The sequence below is a fragment of the Neocloeon triangulifer genome, unplaced genomic scaffold (assembly GCF_031216515.1).
Source record: "Neocloeon triangulifer isolate White Clay Creek 2 clone unplaced genomic scaffold, ASM3121651v1 ptg000014l, whole genome shotgun sequence".
NCBI classification, from domain to species: Eukaryota; Metazoa; Arthropoda; class Insecta; order Ephemeroptera; family Baetidae; genus Neocloeon; species Neocloeon triangulifer.
Genome location: NW_026775556.1, coordinates 9,325,975 through 9,350,234, shown reverse-complemented (window position 1 = coordinate 9,350,234; position 24,260 = coordinate 9,325,975). Strand labels below are relative to the sequence as shown.

The following is a 24,260-nucleotide window of genomic DNA, read 5'->3' as shown; positions in this document are numbered from 1 at the left end:
AACTTATTTTTTTTTTACTTTCATCAAGTGGACAATATTTCAAGAAATAATAAGGTTAATAAGCGGTGAAATGTCACAGTCTTTCTCTCCTCCTCATTTCAAATATTAATTAATCTGATAATTGCCAATCGTTCTGCTCTGATAGAATTACAGCTTTATAATATATTATAAAATATCATTCGCCGAGCTCTGTTGAACCGTTTGCCTCCCTTTCGGGGTCAAAGTGAGACTTTTCCTGGAGTCGAAATCACCAAGAGCTCACCAACTCTTTATCTAATTGCTGATCTAAAGGCAATTTGATAAAACATAAATCAATTCTTCCAAAAATGATTGATGTTCAAATTTGACTTGACGTGAACAGATTTAAATTATTTTTTTATATTTTCACTTTCGGACTTTTCTGTTAACATATTCAAAAAATGTAAACTAAATTTTTAATGAGTTAATCCTTAATTTATCAAAATTGTGATTTTTATTTTAAAATTACCAAATCATCAACGATTTGAATATTGCGTGAATAAACAGAAATGAGCACATGTACAGGTCATGCCACAATAAATTACTTCTCTTTCACATTAAAGACTTTACCAGAAATATCAGGTGTTTTCACAGAAATCAATGACGCGCATTATAAAGTAAAGCTTTGAATACAAAATTAGCATTCGCAGAAGCGACCGTCGCGTCAACATACATGCATTATTATCATATTGTTGGTAAAACGCACGTGATTAATTCATGCATTTAAGGAAACTCGATTCGGTTGCTGGCAGCCATTTATTATTTGTACGTATTTTAATGAAAATAACGCTTGCTCGCGACTATTTATATATATTGTGGGAGTGCAGAACACGCCTGCATATAATACTATTGAGCACACAATTACCAGCTAATCCACTCGGAGCTCAAACACGGCGCATGAAATTACTTTCCATCGTTCTCTTTCCCGCGACCAGCGACACATGTATAATTTATTATTACGACCGGCGCGCGCGCGTATATATTATAATAAAGTAATAACCCATTAGAAATCATTATTGTTTTATCGACGATCAAGCCACCGTGGCTCGCCGCGAACGCGATCTCCCGGGAAAATGAAATTTCGCTCCGTAATTGTCTGCGCCGAACAGAAAAAATTATGTTTTCAAACTCGGCGGCGCTTACAATATTATTATGCCACGCGCAACAAATCCCCTTCACTTTTGCATCTATTTTTATGTACATGCCTTTGCTGTGCGATATAATTTAGGACATGTTGTGAGTTAAATTTTGATCCGGCGACCTCGGGTCGACATTTCCTATTCACCTAGAGCGCGGCGTTTGATTCCTTATTGCTTTCGAAGGATTGGACCGAAATCGCAACAAAGAGGCTCTCGTGCTGCTGCTGAACGATCAGCCGCCGCCGAGCTAACGGGTTGATGATGCTGATAAATACAGCTACATCATGCTGGGTGGCCAAAAACTTACATATTTTGCCAGTGGTCAACAAGTGGTCAAGACCACCGTCCCCACAATATCGCCAAAATAGAAAATAAAACAAATTTTGCATTATAATGGACCTACAAATATATTAATTAGTCAGTCAATTGAATTGTTAATGCAAAGGATGAAATAAGATTCCGGTTTTATTTGCTTTTTTTCTAATTAAAACTGGAACTAATTATTAAAAATTAAATTACATATTGTATGGAAAATTTTAAATTTGTAAAAATTCAATTTACGGAACTATTTTGGAAAAAAATTAATGAAAATAAATAATTTTTATCAAATTACTGTACAAATTTTGAAACAGCAGTTTTTCAATACTATAATTATTAATATTTTTTATTCAAACTTGGAGGAAAAACAAACTTGTCATGCTATAGGGGTTCCGTGTGGACATGTTAACAATTTAGCCGTAACTCAAAGGTTTAGCTTCAAGAAGGTGCACCAATCTTCAATCTTTCATCCATCCCAAAGCACCTCATTTAAATACTTGTCCAGTAAACTAGAAATAGTGGAAACAAACCTGGTAGGAAAGCTTTTATAATAAATGGATTCAAGTCGCAAAAGATGAGGATTAAAATTTTCAGTAAAAAATCGCAATTAACAAATTTTGTAAAAATATTTTTGTTTCAAATTGAGAACAGAAAACGTGAAATTCACTAACTTATCAAATTTAACTGTGTAACTCTTTATTTTAATTAAATTGAAAAAGCATCCTCTTTCCATTTTAAGCACCGCAGTAAGCTGTTCAAGTCTTTCTTGTTCGCTCTTATCCAATCTCAGAAAGTAAATGGAACGAGAGGCCACGGCAGTTTTTGACCTTTCCCATGTACTGCACGTTCGTTTTTATCACCCTGTCTCACGCAAGCGAGCAAGTGCAAGAGGCATCTGTTGCACCTGACGGCTCTTTCTCTGCACACCCCAATTGTGTTGCCGCGCTGCCAGCCGTGCGTATTGAAAAGGTGGCATGAAAAATGACACTGCATCAAAAGCGGCGGCGGCGGCGAATGACTCTCACGAAATCTTCAGCCGGCCGCTTTGATTTATCTCGCCAAATACAAATCCGCTGAGGCTCTGGCAAGGTTGGGTCTCTGTGCATCGGCGGCACATTTCCACTCGAGCTGGCAGACCGCGCAGCTGGACCACCTGCAAATCTCAGCCAGCCAAGCGGCCACGAAAGCCTTCCTATCCTATACGGATTGCCATCTCCGACGCGCCGGCATCTAATTGTGCGAATAAAGCGCCGGGTTTCGCGCGAATTGACCAATTGTGCATTAATTTTTTATTATTATTATTGAATTGAGTTTGGTCAGCACTAATTTGTTCCCTAATCAAAATCTATCAAATAATGGCTCATAATAATTGAAAGATTTTTTATTAAAAATTTTAAAATATTTATTCAATAAGATTTGCATTTTAGTCAACAATCAAAATCCTAATGACCAATCCGCTAAATCAAGATGAATTGCATTTAAAAAAAGATAATAAATGATTGGCTTGGTTTTTTCTATCTTCAATTTCATGCAGCTATTTTGGTATATTATATCGCAAATTATGCTCTTTTAATTCCTTGATAATCAAATTCATCTGGAATTATCGTAGTAGGTGGGCTAAATTTTAATCGGCTGGCAGAAACCATTAAAATGTGAAAATTGCCTTCCATGGCCGTCATCTGCTAATGCCCAGAGAACTCTTCCGCCGGTCACAAACTATTCAGCTTGCCATTTTCCCGGTCGTGATAATGGCGAAGCCTTAGAGGCGTTTCAGAATTGCATCTCTCGAGCTGTGAGGTCCCCAGCCCGCGCAGAGAGCGAACGGCCCGTGAGTGTATAAATACGTATAATATTAAAACGAGCATTTTATATATGTATACAGATTTCTATATTATTTTATTTTGCCTCTTCTGAGAGGAGAGAAGAAGAAGGGGGAACTCAGGTAGTAAAAATATAGTGGGCCCGACCGTCGAGACCGTCGACGGACGGACCAGAGATGCAGTCCCTTCTTTTATTATAATACACTTCTTCTCTCCGCGCACAGGTTGTTGTTGTGTGTGTGAGATTTTTCGCTGCTTCTCCCCTGCCCAGCAGCAAACGGGCCGTCAGGATCAGGCAGTGTTGTCATGCAGGCAGGCGAGGGGCAGGTGGAGGGAGGGGAGGAGGCGCGCAGGTAGAGAATACATACCTGAGAGAGCGAGCAGCGAGGATTTGAGCTGCTGCCTGCGTGACCTTGAACCGTCATCACACACAACAGCAGTGGCGGCACCACGTATACTTACCTACACTTCTCACGAGCAAGAAGTTTTACCGCAGCACTGCATAATACTATACTATATATGAGAGCCAATGAGTGGCCTGCAGCATGTGTTTGTACAGGAGCACGCAAAAATTTCAGAGCTCCCTGCTTATTGTGGCGCTCGGCCGTGGCGAGGGTGGTTTTCCCTTTGTGCGACATTTCTCGGGAATTTTACCATTTTTTTTTTTAATCTGCTAATTTTGGCGAGCGGCATGCACCTCTTTTTTTCATTATATATTATTTCGCGGCGCGGCTTTTTATTTTCATTCTCTCCTCTCCGCTGCCGCTCTTTCTTTCTCAACCAACGGTTGCTCAGGAATTTTTCGCTCCTGAGCGACGACTGTATTTACTTACCTGCTGACTGAGAATCACGGCTCGCGCATAATGAAAAGGGCTCGAAATTGTAGGTTTGTCCGGCGAGCTGCCGCTGGAATTTAAATTTGACGAGATGGAGAAGGGCTTCCGTGGCCGCCGTTCGTTATTAAAAGTTTCTCACCCTGCCGCATACCGTGAAACAACAAATTGAATGTTTGTGGGAGGGACGGGTCACTTTTTTGTTGCTGCCTCCAATTAAAAGTTAAGACTACCGGGCGCCACCCTGTTATTACAACAATAAAAAAACTGAAAAGTTGAGAGAGAAATTACTTTAAAAATCTCACTTTTCTTTTCAGGGGCAGACAAAAAAGTAAATGACCAGGAAAATCCGGTTATGTCCCCTCAAAATATGCAACAAAGCGCGCCAAGGAGGAAATAATTGTGATTAATTTTGTTGCACGTAAAGCCTGGCGAGTTCATTTGTCAAGGTGCAGTAGGAGAAAAATGATTTTAAAATCGCCCGTGAAATCTCTGAAATCTCTCGAGTGAAGGATGAGAGGGCGAGTGCCGAGAGCTGTCCATTACCTGCCCGCCCTCCTCCATTTTACGCCGATTCCGAGAAAAACAGGCCACAGGTAAACTAGGCGCAGGAACATTTTTACGACTGCATCAGGGAGCCATAAATCCGTCCACCCACCTGAGCGCGTAGACCTGCAACCCTCGACAGGGGTTGAGGCCGAGATGAAATATTGCCACAACAATAATTAGGCGAGAAAAAATAAACTACCCAAAAATATAGCTCTGCAACTATTTTTCCCCGATAAAAAAAAACTTTTTATTTCCATTTACTCTCCTAATTAAATTTAAAACAACGATGGTAAAATAGCGCGTTAATAATAATTTTTCATGATAAATCACGTAAGCCACATTTATTACGTGTCATAGAAAAAGGAGATGAAGGGGAAAAATATTATATAAAATATTTAAATATTATTAAATATATGAAATATGTATTAAAATTATTTTGAGTAAAATACCAGCAAAAGCAACCCAGTTAACAGCGGAGAATACCTTGTAGGAGGTTGCGTCATTTCTACCTTGAATTTTTTTTTTTTAATATGCTGACCGGTGGCTTAACGGACCCATTGTTTACAGAGGGTGCTTTCCGTCTTTGTTTTTGGCGGGTGCGACTGACAGAGTTTCGCTCTCTGGTTTGCGCGTGTTGGTCGGCGAGCGAGCCAGCGAATGAGTGGCGACGAGAACATAAGGGTTTCTATTCTGGGCACGCCGTCAGGGCGCCATCATTACGCGCCGGGACTATGATTTGCGTGTCCGCAAATAGAACCGTCATAATCCTTCCTCAAATGCGTGCCACTCGTGCTGTCCTCTAAAGGGCACTCGGCCGTCCCCAGAATTCGAGGAGTTCTTATCTGCGGCCAAAGAATTGTATCAAGAAGGTGCGATTCGAATCGAGGCGGCTCCGGCGAGTGGTGGATTTTTGCGCCTGGACCGAAACCGAGTACTTGCAGATCCACGCCAGAGCGGCCGTACTATTTATGACATGTGCATTATTTTTAGCCCAGCACGAGCACCGAGGATATTTCGGGATTATAAACTCCTTAACGCGGCGATTATTTTCGCAGCTCGAACCGAATTTTTTTCGCCTAATTAATTGCTTCCTGTTCCGAAAACGCATGAGCGAGCTCGCGGTCCGGCGGGGTGGCGCCAGATTCGGATAAGCCTCTTTCGAAACGCAAAAGTCTTCTCCAGATTTCGTCCACTCTTGAGGCCATTCCAATTATTTAATTGCGACCTCTCCACGCTGTTTTTTTTTTTATTAACATTTCGGCAAATGAGGCGCGGCTGTTTCACATTAAGGGACAGAGATGACCTCTTTCGAGATTTGTGTCAAGGTCCAAACCCTCTTGACTCTCTCTCAAATGTGCGCTGGTGGTGTATATGAGAAGATAGAAGCAGCGAGTCTTTTTTCCCCGTCCTTCCGCATGAGAAAATAATAATGTTCTGCCACCCCCTGAGGCCCGTGAGACCTGAAAAATACAATTTGCTGCAGCACAAAAGCAGCACATAATCTTCTTAAAATTTCTACCTGCGTCTGACCATAGCACATTTTCCAAGAAAGAAATTTCACAATAATGGAAGAAGAGCAGTTTTATTTTCTATGAGGGAAGTGAAACACGAAAAAAAATTAAAATCGATTTTAAGAATAAAAATCTTCACTAGCAATAAAATTTAATAGTTTAAACATGATAAATTATTTAACAAAATATTTGCACTAAATGAGTGACTGCTTTTATTTTCAATTCAGTTTTTTTAACAAAATCTTCAAGATCTTTGAAAAATAAGAAACATGTTTGATTTGAAAATGTTTACCAAATTTTAGTTTGGTTTATTAAGAATTAATTTTTTCATTTAAAGCAAATTTCGCTTCATTCACTGCCCTGCTCTTTCTGTGAGACATTTTTGATGGTTGAATAGAGTTGACAGGTACAATATACTCTCGGGAATAACAACCCTTTCTGGTATATCGCAGAAAAGAATATTCTACATGCTCAGAGCTGAATGCGGTTTTCATGTAGCCCGCGCTATTTTTCTGAGCCTGATGCGCACCCTTCGAGTGTCGCTTTTCGCGGTAATTTGGCCGCAGCCGTCGTTCCCTTGACCGTCGAAAATCGACTTCGCCGGTCCACCTTGCTTGCAGACTCTCCTCTGAACTGCTGCTTCTCGCGGGATGCTAACCAACGTACAAAAGCCTTGGGTTGTCAAGGTAACCGCTGGCACTGAAGCTGTTGGCGAGTGGCCAATCGCGCTCGCTCGCTCACTTGCGTACAACCACCTCGGCGAGACCTGTTGAGAGCCATTTTATCCTACGGCTCTGCCTTAATCATTTGTATAATACGCTACAATAAAAATCGCCGCCTGCATCTCGTGCAATGCCACCTTATTTAAATTTAAAACATCACGAGTGCTGCCGGAGCGGAGGTCAAAATTTCGGAGGCGGCCTCACGAAGAGGAAGACAAAAAAAGCAAAAAGCACCACCAAAGCTGCCGGCGCTGAATCTTTTTGATTACTCACAGCTCCGCGCCGGCTGCTGCGGTGCAATGCAAAAAATGGTCTAGCAGGAAAAATCCGCCAGGCCTAATTTTTTTTATTCAACACGCACCTATCTTGGATCTTTTTGATGATCCAACGCACCAAAATAATTAAGTGTCCTTGGGCTATATCAAACGAATAGCGTCTGATATGAAATTAAATATTGAATTGTTTGCGAAGTGCAGTCTTAAAAAAAATTGTTATAAAGAACGGTCTGCCTGTTATCTTTAAAATGTCATCCAACCTTCGACCTCTATAAATTGTCCGCCTCATTTATCTATATGTTATCTTAATTTGCAATAATGAAGGAGTGAACGAGCGACCTTCTCTTCCGCAAACCGGTGACTCCCGCATAAGAAAACAATCGAAACAACCGTTTGACAGGGGAGAGCGCGATTCGTAAATAGCGCCTTTCTCCATTTATGCAATTAGCTGATCATTATCGCCCTGCAAAGGTCAGGTCCTGCGCAGCACATGTGTGCATATTATATATTTTTAATGCCATTTTGCTCGGCGGCGCTCAAGTCACATGAGTGCGGATGTGAGGCGCAGCAAAAGTATCTGTGCACGCTGAATACTGAGCGTTTTGTTGCTGGCCGAGCGAGCGAGCGAGCGAGTTGAAGCGAACGAGAGAGGATCCCATGAGAAAAACGCACAATAGTGCTGCGCGCGAGAGTATACATGTTTATTATTATTGTGTTATGAAAAGCGGCGGTGATGAGGAGATAGATAAACCATTGACTATTTATTACGGCGCAGGATGAAAACACCATCAAACGTGTGTAATGCAAACGAACGCAGTGTTTTGTCAGCAAAGTGAGCTCGGCGGCGGCGGCGTGGAAGGGCGGGAGGGGGCAACAAACAAAGCATCACGTGGGAACCGGAAGTCAATAGGGCAAAAACCGTCCTCTCTCTCTCGCACTTCGAGCTCCTAATCATCGGCCGTTAAAATTGTGTTTGTAAAATTATTATGGTTATACCTTATTTTAATTTTGTATTTCTTTTTCAAATCGCAAAACATGATTGAATTAATGTCATTCTTAGAAATATTTTGTTAGTCAACTTCTGATAAAAATATAATTATAAAATAAATAGAAAGAGATTAAGAAGCATAATCATATTTTGTATTCATTTAATTATTTGAAATCCAATAAATTTCATTATTGCAACAAAAACTTTAAAAAAATTAAATTTGATAAAATCTTATTAGTAAGTAATTGATTTTTATCTTTATAAATGCATTCGAATGTTCCATTGTTGTCTGATTCTCTACCATAACTCTTTATATTCTAATGACTATTTTTTTTGCCTAATTCACTTCTTACAATTAGACGAGCGTACCCACAGTCCTGTCTGTTGCCAGCCGGTGCAATTTAAATTCATGCAGCCGCGCACACCGGCGCTGGGAGAACATATATAATGCGATTTGGAGCCAATTAACCTGGTCTCTCACGGCGTGGGAGTCGGCGAATAAAACTCCTTCTCCTCATTTTCTCGGCGCGAGTACCACTCAAAAAGAAGCCGCTCGCTCGGCGGGCCATGCATTTGTGTGTGAAAAAGAGTGAGTTGCGCCTTTCTTTCCCGCAGTTCGGCCGCTAATAAAGAGATATAATTTTCTCTCCTAATTCAACGGTGTGCGCTCAGCTCGTTAACTTTCGCACTTTGTCACGGTTTTAACAAGGGCGGTGATTTCAATGCGCGCTCGAGAAGCGCCGTGATGATTGCTGATGATTATCTCTGGAGCGGCCGAAATCTGCAAATTGGTGCGTGATTCGCGATTGCATCTCGTCTCAAAATACAACAGAGCGAATGTATGTGAAGAAAAAAAATCGGCAGCTCATAACACAGTTTCAGTTTTCCCGCGAGTGTGGGAAAATAATCGATACGCAGCCGTAAAAGTGGTAAATTATTTTTAGCAAAATTTATGAATCAAAGTTGGAAGTAAAAAAGGGCTTCTCTCTTTGTTGCATGAGAGACGATCACCGATTTCCCATCCATATTTTTTTTGAGTGCAATACATCACATACAGGGCTGATTGTGAGAGCATGAGAAGATAATGTGCACTGCCGGCAGTCGAGTGTGCACAGATTTAATTACCGCACCGCAACTTGTACTTGTTTCGCTCGTCATGATGTCGATAATGATCGAGTTACTTTTTCGCTCTTGTATTACCCTTCGATAATTTTGATGCGATACACCCCAATTCACCCGAAAAGTACTCGTTTTGCTCGTTGATGTTATTATTATCTTGAATGCGCTGCGAAGTATCGCTGGCACTGTTATTAACACTCGCCATTGTATTGCCCAGTGGGCAATACAATCATTAAGCGGCCGCCGTAAAATTAATAATTTCATCAGCGGTCCGCGAAAAGGAGCGAGAAGTAAAATTTATATACGAGTAGGAAACTCTTTTTATAATGATCCTTATACTCTACTAATCCAATATAAGAATCATAATTGAGATTTAAGAAAGCATTGAAAAATACTTAAATAAATTTCCTAGAGCTTGAAAAATGAAATACATAAATGTTATATTTTTATATTGTTTTAGCCAGTTTTAGCATGTTCATGGGAGTTGCTATATTATTTTTTTTAATCCAAAAAATTTATTTTTCAATATCAAGTTGCGGTTAAAACAAAAACTATATGGAGATCAGATGATAGTGACGTCATATATATGAATACGGACTAAATAAATTTTGGTCTCATATAGCGAAGCCCCGCGTAGAACTTGTGTGTTTTTTATCCACTGCCCTGATGATCCAGTCCGAGAGCTCTCGCTCAAGAAGTACAATAACGCGGTGGCACAAAATTATTCTATACTTGATACTTTTTTGGCTTCATCGCGGAGAAATACTCTTTCACACGCTAGACAGCCGAGGAAATTTATGCTGCTGCGGCGGGACAAAAACGTTTCCTTGGTAAGACGATATACAACATGCTCGAAAACGAAAAGAGCCAAGTGACCAGCAGCGAGCAGTTCACGTTACTTTATGGAATTCTAACTCGCACACACAGCACATTGCGTGCACAGCAATGCCCAACTCTTTTTCGGCGGTACATTCTGCGAAACCATAGAAAATCGTGTACCCTGCGAAAACTATCCTAATAACAGGCTTGGAGCACATGATTTTTCTCTGGGGGTGAAAATTCGAGCTTTATAGAACGCTGGCTGGGCAAACGATTTTTACTTTAACAATTGACGTTACATTTATATATATTATATATATTTTTTTTTCACAATTTTCCTAAGGTTCAGTATATTCATTTGAAATTGGTTAGTATTTTTAAAATCAATTCCTGCTATTCCTGGTTATACTAATTAATTGTCATGAATAATTATATTTTTGTCGTTGAAACCACAGGGAAGGGAGGCCGAAAAGCCGCGCTGACTTTCACTAGGACCCTGGTGGTGACGTCACAATCAAGGTCGAGCCAGGCACGATTAATGGCCTCCGCACCACCAGGATCAACCACATCGGTCATGAATAAAGAAATAACGAATTTGTGCGACGCCCTTTTGACTGACTTTCCGACTCCAAAGTTTGATCCTGGCTCGCATGAGCATAAGAGAGCGGCGCATCAGCATTCATTATATATCATTTCAAATGCTGCATTGTTGAGAGAGGGAAACCATAATTTGACGACGACCTCTCTTGATATCTTTTTCTCGCCGCGGTCCAGCCCAGACGGGGAAAATTACACCTCTTTGTTCATCTGCGGCCTGAATGAAACTTTGATCGTGGATAAAAAAAAAGAAGAAAAAGGAACGGGTTAAAAGGCAAACTATTTCAAAATATGGCTCTCTCCCCTTTAGATAATTCACGTTGAATAATAGTTGTTGGGAAATTGCTCGAGGTCCATGAGAGGAAAACGCCGCACCTTATATATTCATTCTTCATTCATGGTAAAATTTTATTCAGATTAAAATTTTTTATTGATGTAAACTAAAAATTTAAATTTGCTGGTATAGGGAACTTTTATTTTCTTAAAAAACTGCGCAACTTGTGAGCAACTATTTGGAGCCTTCGAAAAGTAACAAGGGAGGCGTAAATGTTGCAAGTGCGATAATTATGCGCACTACTTTTGCTGGTGGTGCCGAAGAAGCGGTCGGGTCGCGCGCGCGGTGGCGGCTCCGCGGCCAGAGTGGCGAGTGCCACTGAGTGAGTGAGTTGATGTTGCTTGAATAAGTTCTATTCTCGGCCGGCCGCTAAACAAACAAGCTGTGGGCTATTTCCAGCTGTTCGAACTCAAGCGATTCCTCCTTCGCACATATACAAAAGAGAGAGAAAGAGCATCGCGGGACGACGACACATTAAAACGAGAAAATTAGCTAAGCGTGGCAGGCAGGCCGGCCAGCATCAAGTGCAGGAATTAAGTCGGCCGGCGACGCCAATGATGACGACAGCCGCTGATGAGAACCATTCAGAAAGAGGCTCACCAGCAGCGGACAGGGAAAGTGAACTCGCACGCACGGTCGTCGAGACCATTGGAATTAAGAAAACACCATTACGGTGCTCTCGATTTTGTTTTCCGCGTGCTCCCCGCAAAACAAATAAATCCCGATCAAAGTGTGCCAAATTATCTGGCCGCGTTGACCATTAGTCACAGAATTGGCGCCAGGGTGACTTTGGGGAAGTCTGCGGACTCGCAAAATTAAATGGAAAGAAATAGGTTTTAATTAATCGAGCTTCAAATTTTTGTTTTCAATTTATTTAAATATAATAAATAGTAAAAACAAGTATAGTTTAAGTTCAAAAATTATTTAATAATTATATTATTTTTTGGCTTGATCTAAAAAAAAACCATTTCCACTTAATTTCCAGTCAGGCTTACAAATTATTGGATCATTCAGCTGTCTCTCGCCTTTGGTGAAGCAATCTCGAGTGTCGAGCAATGTATACTCTGCTCTCTCAATTAACTTTTTACACCCACCGCGCGCTATGTAGCTCGCGCTCGATTTCGCAAGCGATTTCAATTAAGGGGTGCGTCGGTGGCCGCGTGGTTGGTGGCTAAATTTTAATGGGTGGATCAAAGGTCGAGATGCACAGACACAGAAGAACAAGAAGCTGGATTGTGTAAATATAAACCATGATGACGTCACATCCTCAGCGGCGAAGGAGTCTGGTTGAACATGAAATGAACTTGGACGCTGCCTGGGCGGGCGGGCGCGACCAGGGGTTCTGCTCTCTGTTATTATTGCTTCTTTTCTAATGAACGAGCAGAGCCTGCAGAGTCTTCAATGGTCATCCAGATTGCCTGCCCTAGCCGTGAACTGTTGCGTGTGTTAAAAGCGGCCGCTCGACTCACTGCTCATTCATCGCGATATTGTAAACAATAACACCTCCACGCTGGTGATGCTCACCCCTTTCGCTCCATTATTAGCTTCTTGGCTAAGGGACGGACGAGCTGACGGCAAGGCCAGAAGCAGCCGTGGTGCTTGGTTGCATTATAGTCACAAGGTGCTCACTAGCTGGCTCAAGATCAAATAATTTAAAAAATATATATTTGAGATTATTTAAATTATTTAAAAAAATATATGCTTAAATTGTAGCATCAATAAAAAAAAAATTTATTTATTTTTTCAATTTCATATTTAATTATCAGCTTAAGATCTCTGCTCTAAATTTTACTTATAACTTTGTTATTATTATTATTGTTGTTTTCTTCTTCTTCAGGAATTAAATAAAAAAGTGAAGGAACTAAAATTGAGAGAGACAAAAATTCCCCCAAATCAAAAACTAATTGAATTGTAAACAAATACGTCTTCAATTCTCTGAAATGGGCGTCCTTTGAAACCAATAACGAGCTCAGTAATGGAAAAGTGCCCCAATTCTGACGAAACGAGGCCAAAAAGCACTCAATTTAATCACCGCGCGAGCGCGACTCCCCTTTCGGCGTCTCCGAAGTAGTGCTCGTTTCGCTGCATAAAAGTCAAAACGTCGCGGCTTTTCTCTGGGGGCCACCGCTTCTCTCTAACCTAATGGCACCGACCAACCGACCACTATTAATAATGAGACAACGATTGTTTAGCGGCGGGCAGAGGTGTTAGAGAGACGCGGCCGCGCGCGTATTATTGGGTGGAGTTAGTTTTCTTATTTCTTATGCGAGTGTGTGTGTTTGCAAGAGCCGTGCGCCGGCTGGGCGTCTAAAATTAGGCGCAGACTCCTCCGCGCCGCAAGCACCACGGTCGCCCGCCGCCGCTCCAACTCAAACACAATCAGTCGCCTCCTTGCGCTTATTAATTAATGCCCTCGGTAGTTTTCCTCTTGGCTCCGATGCCTTTGTCTACGCCGAGTTTTATAGACTCATTATTGGTTTTGGACTGAAACTTTAAAAAGATGAGAGAAGTCTAAAGAGGAGAGCAAGAAAAGAAAGAGGGCCTTTGTCGCCGCGGCCACATTTGAATTTTAAAGGCCTTTTTCTCCGCCGAGGTCAAAGGTTGCTGACTTTGGCGACGCGTCAAAAGTAAATATTTTTAGGGAAAATCTCTGACGAGAGATGTTAAATGGTTTCCAAGGATAATGCAGGAACGCGAGCTTTCATAAAAAAATTTATTATTTAAAAAAGATTTTCTCTGACATTCATAAATTATGTAAAAATGCTGCCTTTTTTCTCTTTATTAAATTTTTTTCTACCTCAGGAATGTAATATTTTTCTCAAATATGAAGAACTTAGTAATGTTTCAAGAGATGAAGATTTAAACAAAATTCAAAAATGAAATGGTAATTATTTGCATTTGTGTAACAAAAGCTGTTTATTATTGTTTGAGGATCGATAAAAATTCTAAAACAAGAGCTTTGTTTATTTAATTATCAGTCATTTTTTTTTTCAAATTGTTTTGCTTGGAGTTCACTTTCTACACAACTTATTAGCATTTTATCGCAATCAGTGTCTGCCAGTTTTTATTTTTCCCCGAGTTTTGCAACTTTGATGTGTGTGGTGTACAACAAGCTTGCTCTTAAACGAGTGCGTCTATTAATGTACCTCGATCTACACATACATATATATCGCGAGTAACCTTTCACCAGCACACAACCGACAGCCGCAGAGCAAATATGAAATAAAAATCGCTGTTTTCTCTCCCGACCGACAGAGCATTGTTTTGAAATTGATTATGTCACGATCGAATTTACGGCGAGGGTGGAACTTGTGTGTCTGCGAAAGGCGCATAAATCACAACCGGGCAAATAAATAAATATTTTCGTTAGGAAAGAAAGTGCTGAATTTGAATGGTGTCTGCGGCTAATGTACAATCAGCACTATTCACATGCAATTTTCCCATTGACGACCAGCAGCATTATTTTATTGAAACAAGACCCTGCAAGTTGATATAGTCTCCTCATTCATATCGTTTTCTCTGCGCTCTCGTTATTCTTTTCCTCCGCCAAGCGCACACACTTGTCAATGATTTTTCCTATGAATGAAACCCAAGGCGAGAAAAGATCAAAACCAGTCCATTCTTTCGCACACAAAACCTGTCATTTCTCGTTTCGTTTTGCGCAGAGCAATCCCAATCGCCTCTATTTTTATACCCACTTGAATTGGGCGCTCGTGCGCGGATTAAAATTAATTCTATATTTGAGGATCGAGCTAATGACGTCCGAAAATGAGCTCGATTAGATAATTCTTACTTAGAGCGGGGGATTAAATACATCTTGCAAACGCGTCCTTGCTGGGATTACAAATTGATAAGCCACTGATAAGAGCGAGAATACAAATCAAGGTGGCTTGTCTTTTGCTGCCTTTGTTTTCCGTCTCAGCACAATCTCGTTGGATATGAAACCGAAAAGGAGAGCTTGCGCTTTTCCACGCACGTTGGTTATAATATACAATTTTGATGCTCGCCTCCTCATTTTTATGCTGAGCTGTGCGTTTTCATGCTGCACTGATTATGGCAGCACAATTTGCTGTTGACACTCTCGCAAGTCAACCAACCAGCAAGCAGATTTTTTGCCCTGATCACGAGTCCACCTGCCTTGCACTTTGGATTGAATTACACACGCACCTTACAGGGGGTATCCGATCACGGAAAATTGAAATGCGGTGCGACGCGATACATTCATGTCAAAATGTCGGTCAATGTTCAGAAATCACAGCGAAGTGGTGCGAGATGCAGAAAAATGCCTTTGGTTAAGAAAATGATCCCTTCTTGGTTTGCTGAAAAGTGCTGAAAGTAAAAAACATTTCAATTTGACACTCTCTGGCTTGTTTTAAAAATACTATAATTTTTCTGGTATAAAAAAAATTATAAAAAAATAAATAATCAACTAATTTTCCCACGTTTGCTTGCGGTCTCAATTTTAATTGCAAGGTTAGCAGCAAAATAATAAAATATCAAAAAATTAAATTAAATAATCTGTAAATTTAGCGTATTTTATTCATTATTTTGAACAAGAACATAAATTGAACATATTATTTTATTTTTATAAATTTATTTCCTGGTGTGTTTATTTAGGAAGTGGCAACTATAATTAATTTACCTGACTTTGAGGCTCTTCGGTTAGAGGGAGCCGTGTGGCAGAAAAGAAAATAAAACTCTCTTGCCGAGAACAAAACGTAATTTAGTCCACCGTCAGTTTTACTTACGTCTTCTCGTGATGCAAGAAAGGCCATTCGTGCAAAAACAAACTGGTGTCTGCTTCGTTTCTCTCGTTCCCTAGCAGCTTCACGCAGGCGGCAGCTATTCCGATTTCATTTGCAAAAACAACAGGCGCCGCACATATATATTCGTGATCTTTCCCAAGCCAACTCCCTTGGATTATTATTATGTACATTTTTATGCGCACTCACGGCGTAAAAAGTGCATCCACGTGCGGTTCTCGCGGACGTGCAGCCTGCCAGAGTGTTTGTTCAATCAAAGGAAAAAGAAATACGAATACGGTCGAGTGCGAACTCAACGAGCTGCACGCACACAGCACTGCATGTGGTATTGAAGACGCGGCATACAATGTTGCAAGTGTTGATCGTATAACGCGCCTCCGCGATCACAGAGGCACTTGGAACATCTGACTGACAAGTGGAATAATAAAATTGCCGGCTGAACAAAGCGATCCAATTAGCAATTCAACATCTCTAGCCTTTTATACATCAGCAATGCTTGAACAGGCATTGTGTTTTCAGTTTTTCAATTTTTAACAACTTATTAAATTCACACGATTTTACAAATTAAGTTTGCTGATATATATATATATATATTTTTTTATTAAAACAAAAATTGATATTATACCTTTTTTTATTATATGCAAAAACCATCCAACCAAAAAATGTTTATTTCAGTATAAAGTTTTGATGTAATTTATTTTACACAAGTCTGCCATTTTCAATGATATGTATGGCACACATAAATGAAAAAAAGAAACTTATGTGATCTGCTTCTGTTGTCGTCTCAGACAAACAGGAGATCAAAATATGTGTCAGCAGAAACAAAAGAGAGCAGGACACACACTATTATAATTATTTGTACTCGTCTCTGCTTCATATGCCGCGTATCAATTGCTCTGGGGATATTTTGTTTCTTGCTGGAAAGCTGTCTGCGTCTCTGACAAAGGATATTGGATATACCGAGAAAAGTCAGTTTATGTTACTTTCTACAATATACGCTCAAAAACCAGCAGAGCAGACGCGGTATAAAATAAACGTACGAGTATAAAACGAATCCAAGAAGGAAAACAACGCTTTTTATTACGTGCTGTGCAGAGAACCTTCGATTGAAAATAAATCGAGTCGGTGGTGATCAATGCTTAAGTGCACTCTTATAGTTGTTGCATTGTTTTTGAAAACGGTAATTTTAAATGACGATTGCTTGAGATCCAGAGCGATTTCCAACACTAATTTCAGTTAAAAAAAACATTTTTAATGAATTTCACAAGAAATCTAATAAACTACATAAATCAAATTCTTGATTATTTTTTCACTTTAAAAATAAATTAGAAAATAGATATGCACGGTAAATCATTAACAAGTAATTATAAACGTCCTCCTCTTTCAATCACAGCCGCCCAGTAATCCGTAAATCAATATACAAACATTATTTACAAACTGTAATTTATTAGAATCTTGACTTAATGCGTCGCCATCATAATTTCACTCTTGCATTGACCTCTCCGGTCACTCGGTAAAATAATTCCAGAGCAATTTTCCTTTGCCATTAAATAGCGTGCACAATAAATCTCTTGGGCATATTTATTTTCTCGACCTGCCCTTTCTTTGGCGCGAGAAATACGCTCTCGAGTTTGCATCATCTGGCAGAATCGTAAAAAGCTAAGCGCCTCTAATTATCCTCCAGCCGGCGATAATAATTATTATATTTTCACTTTCGACGGCCGCACGCTGATTATATTCGCCGATAATCAAAGCCGCGTGCGTTTATTAGTCGCCGAAGGAGTTTGTGTCGCGCTTTGAAAAGAGTGGCCCACTTTCGAGGTGAGCAGACGAAGCCAGACTCCTTTTAAACGTCATGTGACCCACTTTCGAGTCGCTGCATTTACCCAGTCTGCGCCGTCGGACAGACACTGAATGGGCCACCGCGCGTCCGCACAGACTGCTCTCCTCACACAATCGAATTTATTCATTATTATGTATGATAATGGCTCGGCAGATCGAGTCAGCCGCCTTTCCATTTCTTGGAACAATTATTTCCGTGCTCGTGGCGCAGAGCGGCGCTTTTGATGCAGCGGATTCGCGGATGCAGGATGTTTTCTATACCTCGATCGTCAACCGCTCTGCCGATGCTGCATCCTATCAAACAATTCTGATTTCACGATTTCCCCTTATTAACAATTTTAATTTATGTATCCAGGTGGGCAAAATTTATATTTTTTTCCCAGATTTTTTAAAAATTTGGTACCCTATTAGTCAGGATAGATGGATACCATTTTTTTAATAAATAATAATAGTATGTAATAATAGTTCGATTGTAAAATACCTAGTTTATTTTATTTTATTTACATACATTCTCTATTTTTTTCTCAAAGATTATATGAAAAACTTGTGTTTAATATTATATCATATTTAACATTTTTAATAATTTAATGAATCAAAATTATGTAAACATCATTAATTTAAATTTAAAAAAAAAAAAAAACATCAAAACATGAAAATTTCATAGGAAGTTTTTTTTATTTCTTCACTAAATGATTAAAATGAATGATAATATATTGTATGTAATAGTATTTGGGCAAAATACCATTTATTTTTTACAAAAAGCTATTTAATTACTGTGTCAGCAAGCAATGTATTTCAATTAAATTTTGACAAATGCGCAAATCTCACTCTGCGGTACACTCGTTATTATCTCGCGATAGTATCTTGTTTCGCCGCCGTGCAATTCATCACCACACATCCTGCGAAAAAAGCCGGGGCGGAGGAGAGGCGGCGCGCGCAAAAAGCGTTGCGGGCTTATTAAAGCCGTAATTACAAAGCCAGAGCTTGTTGAGGATAAACTTTTTGCTCAGTGGCCGCGCTCTTTTAATTAGATTGCCGCGCGCTGCCCCGCAAGATTTTCGGTCTGTAGATGTGTGTCTAGTCACGAAAACGCGTGCATTACACGATGCTGCTGATTTTACTGCACGACGTACTCTGATTCTCCTCCGCCGCCGAGACGATTTATGTAATTTCCCTCGTCCGTGCACTGCTCTCGTTTACGCCTAATTTTCAAATTTTCCAGTTAGGCGCAAGTGTTAGACGCTTGGTTAAGCGTGCAAAATGGCGCGGCCAATTGATTAATTTCCAGATTTAATTCAACCGAGTGGAGCTTTAAATTAGCCAGACCCGTTTTTCTCATTCTCGATTAATTTGCAAATCAGATCGTAACTGTCAGAATGTGATGTTTTAATCCAGAACGAGGAATTTAAAAATAAAACCAGCTTAATTACACGAGAAACTCAAATTTTCATTTTCCGCATGAGTCGGTTTGTGGATTTTTTCTTCAATCTGTAATCGGACTTTCTCGGCATCGCACAAGCAATTTCACCGCAATTACCCCTTTCTCGATTTCAACCTTTTTGCCCACCACGGTTTGCAACGTTTTCCATTATTGTCCGGCATGACAATCGAAAAGCCTGCTGAACTTTTTGTGCACTTCCCTTTCACACAGTGTTATTATTTGCGGTCATAAATCAAAAGGCGCTGCAAAGGTAGGCGATCGATCGGCTTCCTGAAATCGTTCATTATTCGCATCTCCATTCATGAAATAAATTGTGCAGAAAAAACACACGGGTGTAAAATTTCATGGAGGAAAAGTCGGTGCGGCACCGCTTCGGCCCAGAAACGGGCGCAGACATGCACCTGTCACCGCGCTGTTATTCGCGAGCTAATGGGATTCTCTCAGCCTTTGTGTGAGCAGAGTGTGTGTCTGAATGAAATCCTGCAAGTGCCACTTTCCTACCGAATAATATCGTGTAATAAAACACACGCCAGCTGATGTGCTGTCTGGTCTGCTAGTTTGGTGCGGTTCAAAGGAAATCAGAAAAAGATGCGCGCGCGATTCAGGCGGGCACATGGTCTGTGTCGTAAAAAAGCAGCGGGAGGAAAAAAACCAAACCGAGGGAGGAACCTTTGCACTCGCTCACTCTTTCATTCATTCAGTCCTTCTTTCTCCGTGGAGCAGCAGTGCATGAAAACAGAGTTCATTCAGAAAAACACAAGATAAATGAGGGGGCGAGTAAAATAATACAGCAGGATATGACGTCAGCCGAGACGTCTTCCAGTTCGTCTTTCTCCGTTTGCTCCAGATGAACTTGCACTGTTTACTGCAATGCTCGCTAATTTGCGACAAATTGGTTCATGTCACTGCCAAGCTGCGGGCGAGAATGGCTAGTGCATGAGATCTGCTGATGTTTAAAATAAATAATCAAAAAAATAAAAAAACAAATAATAATAAATAAAGAAATCCAGTTCTTTTCTGGGTTTAAAAATGAAAAAGCGCTACTTTAAAAAAAAATTTATTTATAATATGTTTATAGAAAAATGAAAATAAATTAATTAAAAATTGCTTGTTTAGCCAACATCAATCTTATATATTCTTCTTGATTTAAAAAGAATTAAACGATCCAATAACAATAAATATAACAATTTTTGCTTTAAACCTCACAAGCAGTCAGCATTTGTGCAGCTTCTGCACGCAACCCGCAGTGCATCACTCGGCCATGCACATGAAAGGAGCGAGATGCAAATTTTCGCAATCGAATTGGCGTCCGTTGCTGTTTGTTTGTTATATCATCGACGCAACTTCCTCCTCGTTTAGGAAGCTGATTCATCCTCCGACCGGCAGGCACCACATGCATGAAACATAAACGTTTAATATGTTAAAATCGGCCGGTATATAGATATGGAACGCCATTCATGAGTGAGTGAGTGTCGGTGGCGCTTTCTTGGAATCGACGCCACGACTCTTGAAGCTGACGCGCTGCCTGCTATGACTGTGCCATTTCGAGAGGTTAGGAGGCGTTCTCGAGTGCACCTTTCCTCGTTGTGTTGCAAATCGTCCCGCTCGTGACTGATTGATTTGCATATTAAGTGCATTTAAACTTAAACTCCTTCATTTTCACGGAAGATTGATTTCCCATTGTCTGATTTTTTTATGTTAACAAAAGTCAATTGCAATCGCTCCGGAGATCTTTAACCTCCTGGGTATCAAAAAGCCGTGCAAAATTAATTTTCCAGCCAAAAAGGAAATAAACATAATATAATTATATATTATATTTAATTAATTAATTATTAATTCAGTAATATGCATAAATTAAATTAAATATAATGTTTTTAGTTTTATAACTAAAGGTAAAACTGATATCATATCAAAATTTAGTTTATGTATCAAAGAAAATTTTCAATTTTGGTTTAAAAGTCAGGGTCAGCACAATTTGTTGGTCAATTACACCGCCATTAATCTCAATTATCAGCTGTTATAAGTATGATACACGTGGGCATTAGTAACAATCGACAATAACTTTTGCACCTTGGAAACGGTTTGGCTGCTTTATTATTGTTATTATCAGCAGCACCGGCGTGGCAGCGCCATGTAAAGGAGCCGCGCGGCCCAAGGAACGAGCAGCAGGTTCATTCACCTCCTTGTGCCGCCGCTAAACACCATTGCAGAAGCGAAATACGAAATGAGCTGTCGACGGCGCCTCCCTTTGGTTGACAAATCGTTGGTCAAAGTAACGAGATTTCGAAAAGAGTGCAAAGTGGCTCTGATAATTAGCGCGCAGCATCTGGCGCGACTTCCTTTTTCGCCGAGGGAGGGTGACATGTGCGGCAAAAACAACTTGTTGCTTCAAAGAAACGGCAAGGAGGAAACGCCGGAACACGCGTGCGCTGCTTCTTCTTTTCGGAGGGCACTGATTTTCTCCATTCAGGGTCAACACTCCATTTCGGGTTTTAATTGCGGCTAATCATCCGCTCACTCGCCCAAATTAACTACAATTTAACGCATTTTTCTTCAGCAGGACAAATGAATGGTCAATTGAGAGGAATAAAAGCGACCGCCGGCTCAATTATTGTACATTTTAATTTTTGCGGTTTTTATTTTATCCAAAAACTCCTATAATTTTTGGAATTAATCAACTGTAATTAAAAAAGTGGAAAAAACGAATCCTTTTCTTTTTGTATCATTTTCATAAAGGAGATTAAAAGTTCATCAGGATCAAGGTAAATTTTGTATAAATGCAACCAGCGCTGCACCTTTTCTGAATTGAAAATGTTGCGACGCTCTTTCTCTCTTTTACTTGTTTGCAAGTGCCGTTAGAAAATTATATTCCTGTCCTGGCGGTCGCAGACGCACATCCTCATTGTTTCCCTCGGCGACTTTTAATGTTCGTATAAATATATTGGCGGTGCTGCACACGTCTCGGTGCGTGCGGAATCGAATTGATTGATCGATGGCGGCGATTATCGCGTCGAACGCCGCTTTTTGAATAAACGCCTTGAGCTACGTCGAGCGAATCGAATCTGCATTTAATATCCATCTCCGCGACTGCAGTGAGATTCTATTTGCATGATTAGCTGCAGTTGTTAGGGCGCAGTGCTTGCTGCAGTTAGTGCGGCATCGCTGATTTTGCAAATTGAGCGGCGAATTGCATTAATGCAAGTGCGCTCGCTTGACTTCCTCTACAACGCAGGATGCGCTTAGCTCGATTGCTAATTGCAGTAATGAATATAATTATATGACAAGAAGTATGCATCAAGATGATCTTTGACTGTAAGGATTTAAAATAATTGTTTCATTATTTTCGAGAAAATCACAATAATATAGAAAAACTTTTTTTTGATAAATTACTAAAAACATGTTTTTTATTTAAAATTTAATTAAATTTCTCTATTCCTCTGTTTCAGTCATCACACACGCACCACAACCTGGGAGGACCCGCGCAAGACGCTGGCCGCTCAGGCCGCCCAGCAGCACCAGGCGTCTCAGGAGCAGCTCCTGGGAGCCACCTCGCCACATCCTGCCGCCTCCCCGCAACCTCAAGGTATTACCAAAGCAACTTTTTTCACTCCCTGCATCGTACCAAACTCTTAGCGTATCAGGTGACAGCACTCGTCTTATATTTTCACACGGTTTTAGTAAATTAAGTTCGAATTCTTAATTTTTTGATAAAATTATGTTGGAAACTTTGCTAAAATGTCACCATATTAGGTCTAAGTTTTTTCAATTGAGTAGATAAAGCATTGACAGTATATAGTTGTTACGTAAAAAAAGCATATCGCACCATTATCGATTAAAAACGGCTCACTCCTGTATTTACCGTCCATGTGATAATTCCACGGGAAACTTGGCTGTGTGACGAAATTAACACGCACTCATTGATTTTCACTCATTCTCGTGTGTGTGCGATGGCGACGACCTCTAATTCTGTGGACTGTTTATTTTCTGTATATTTCATGGTTTCTTCAGCTTTTGCGTCACCAATCTTAGTCAACCCCTCTCCATAATTTTCCATTTCATTGAGGTTAATTTAAAATATCCCCAATTTCCTTAATTTTATGTTAACTCTGTACAAATTTTATTTTCATTCATCCTATATTTTTTTTAATATTTGTAAAAAAAAATACACATACACGAGTTCATAGTTAAGTTTTTTTGGGCACTGCATCAGTTCTGTCCACCAATAATCATCACTTTAAATTAATAAATTGTGTGTATGAGTAGCGAATGTGAGCGTGTGTGTGACTGCACCTTTCGCATGCACCCACCGCACACAGAAAAGCATACACACGGCGCGCGGTCCCGGCTCGCTCCCACGCATTTCGAATTTATTGCCTCGGGGGCGGCACTTCTTGAATTTCAAAGGCAGACCAAGATAAAGAGCCGAGTGCAGTTGCCAAGCACTTCTCCCAAAGCAGGCCCTAATGAAACCGTGTGTGCAGCCGCCACCCCCGACTCGACCACCAGCGGCGGGCGCGGGGTGCTCGCCCCCGGCCGACTCCAGCAGCCCCCGCCCGGACCGGCCGTGACCTCGACGTCACCAGCGGCCGCGGCCGCCGCCGCCGGTGAGCTCGGCCCCCTGCCCGACGACTGGGAACAGGCCAGCACCCCCGAGGGCGAGATCTACTTCATCAACCACGTGACCCGCTCCACCAGCTGGTTCGACCCCAGAATACGTGAGTCTGCAAACAAGCGCAACCAGATTGAAAAAAAAACACAAAACTGTCTACCTCGACCTCTGCTGTTGTTCTTTCCCGTGGGAGTTTTTAGGCCTTTTCAGTTTTTGTCTGCTTCTCTAGTGACATTGATAGATTTATACATTTTCGGAGAAATTGCCGCATTTTGGCTTTTATTTGATTTTATTATATGTTTGATTACACGTCGTCCTTTGTTGTTTTTTTCCCGAGTCAAAATATTGCAAGTCGCTGTGTAATCCCTTTATGCAAATCTCCCCTTCAGAACGCAAAACAGTAAAGACGCTTGACATTCAGACGGTCGTCACGAAAGGAAAAGCGTCTAATCTACATTCCCTGCATAATTCAGTTCCATGACTAGCTTCCATTTAAGCACTCCGTTTCAATTACCCCTTCATCGCAACGTTTACTGGCAAACGTGCAATAACTTTTGTTTATG

General features: G+C 40.5%; 1 protein-coding gene across 2 annotated transcripts in view; it reads left to right on the top strand.

Annotated features, from left to right (window-relative positions):
- The window catches only part of LOC132201256 (transcriptional coactivator YAP1), a 35,250-nt gene that overhangs the window by 1,009 nt on the left and 9,981 nt on the right, over window positions 1-24,260 (top strand). Inside the window, exons 2-3 of one of the 2 annotated variants that reach the window (XM_059627278.1) lie at window positions 22,535-22,671; window positions 23,570-23,803. In XM_059627278.1, the coding sequence (XP_059483261.1) occupies window positions 22,535-22,671; window positions 23,570-23,803 (371 nt within the window). The remainder of the gene's footprint in view (window positions 1-22,534; window positions 22,672-23,569; window positions 23,804-24,260) is intronic. The other variant, XM_059627279.1, reaches the window with a different exon arrangement.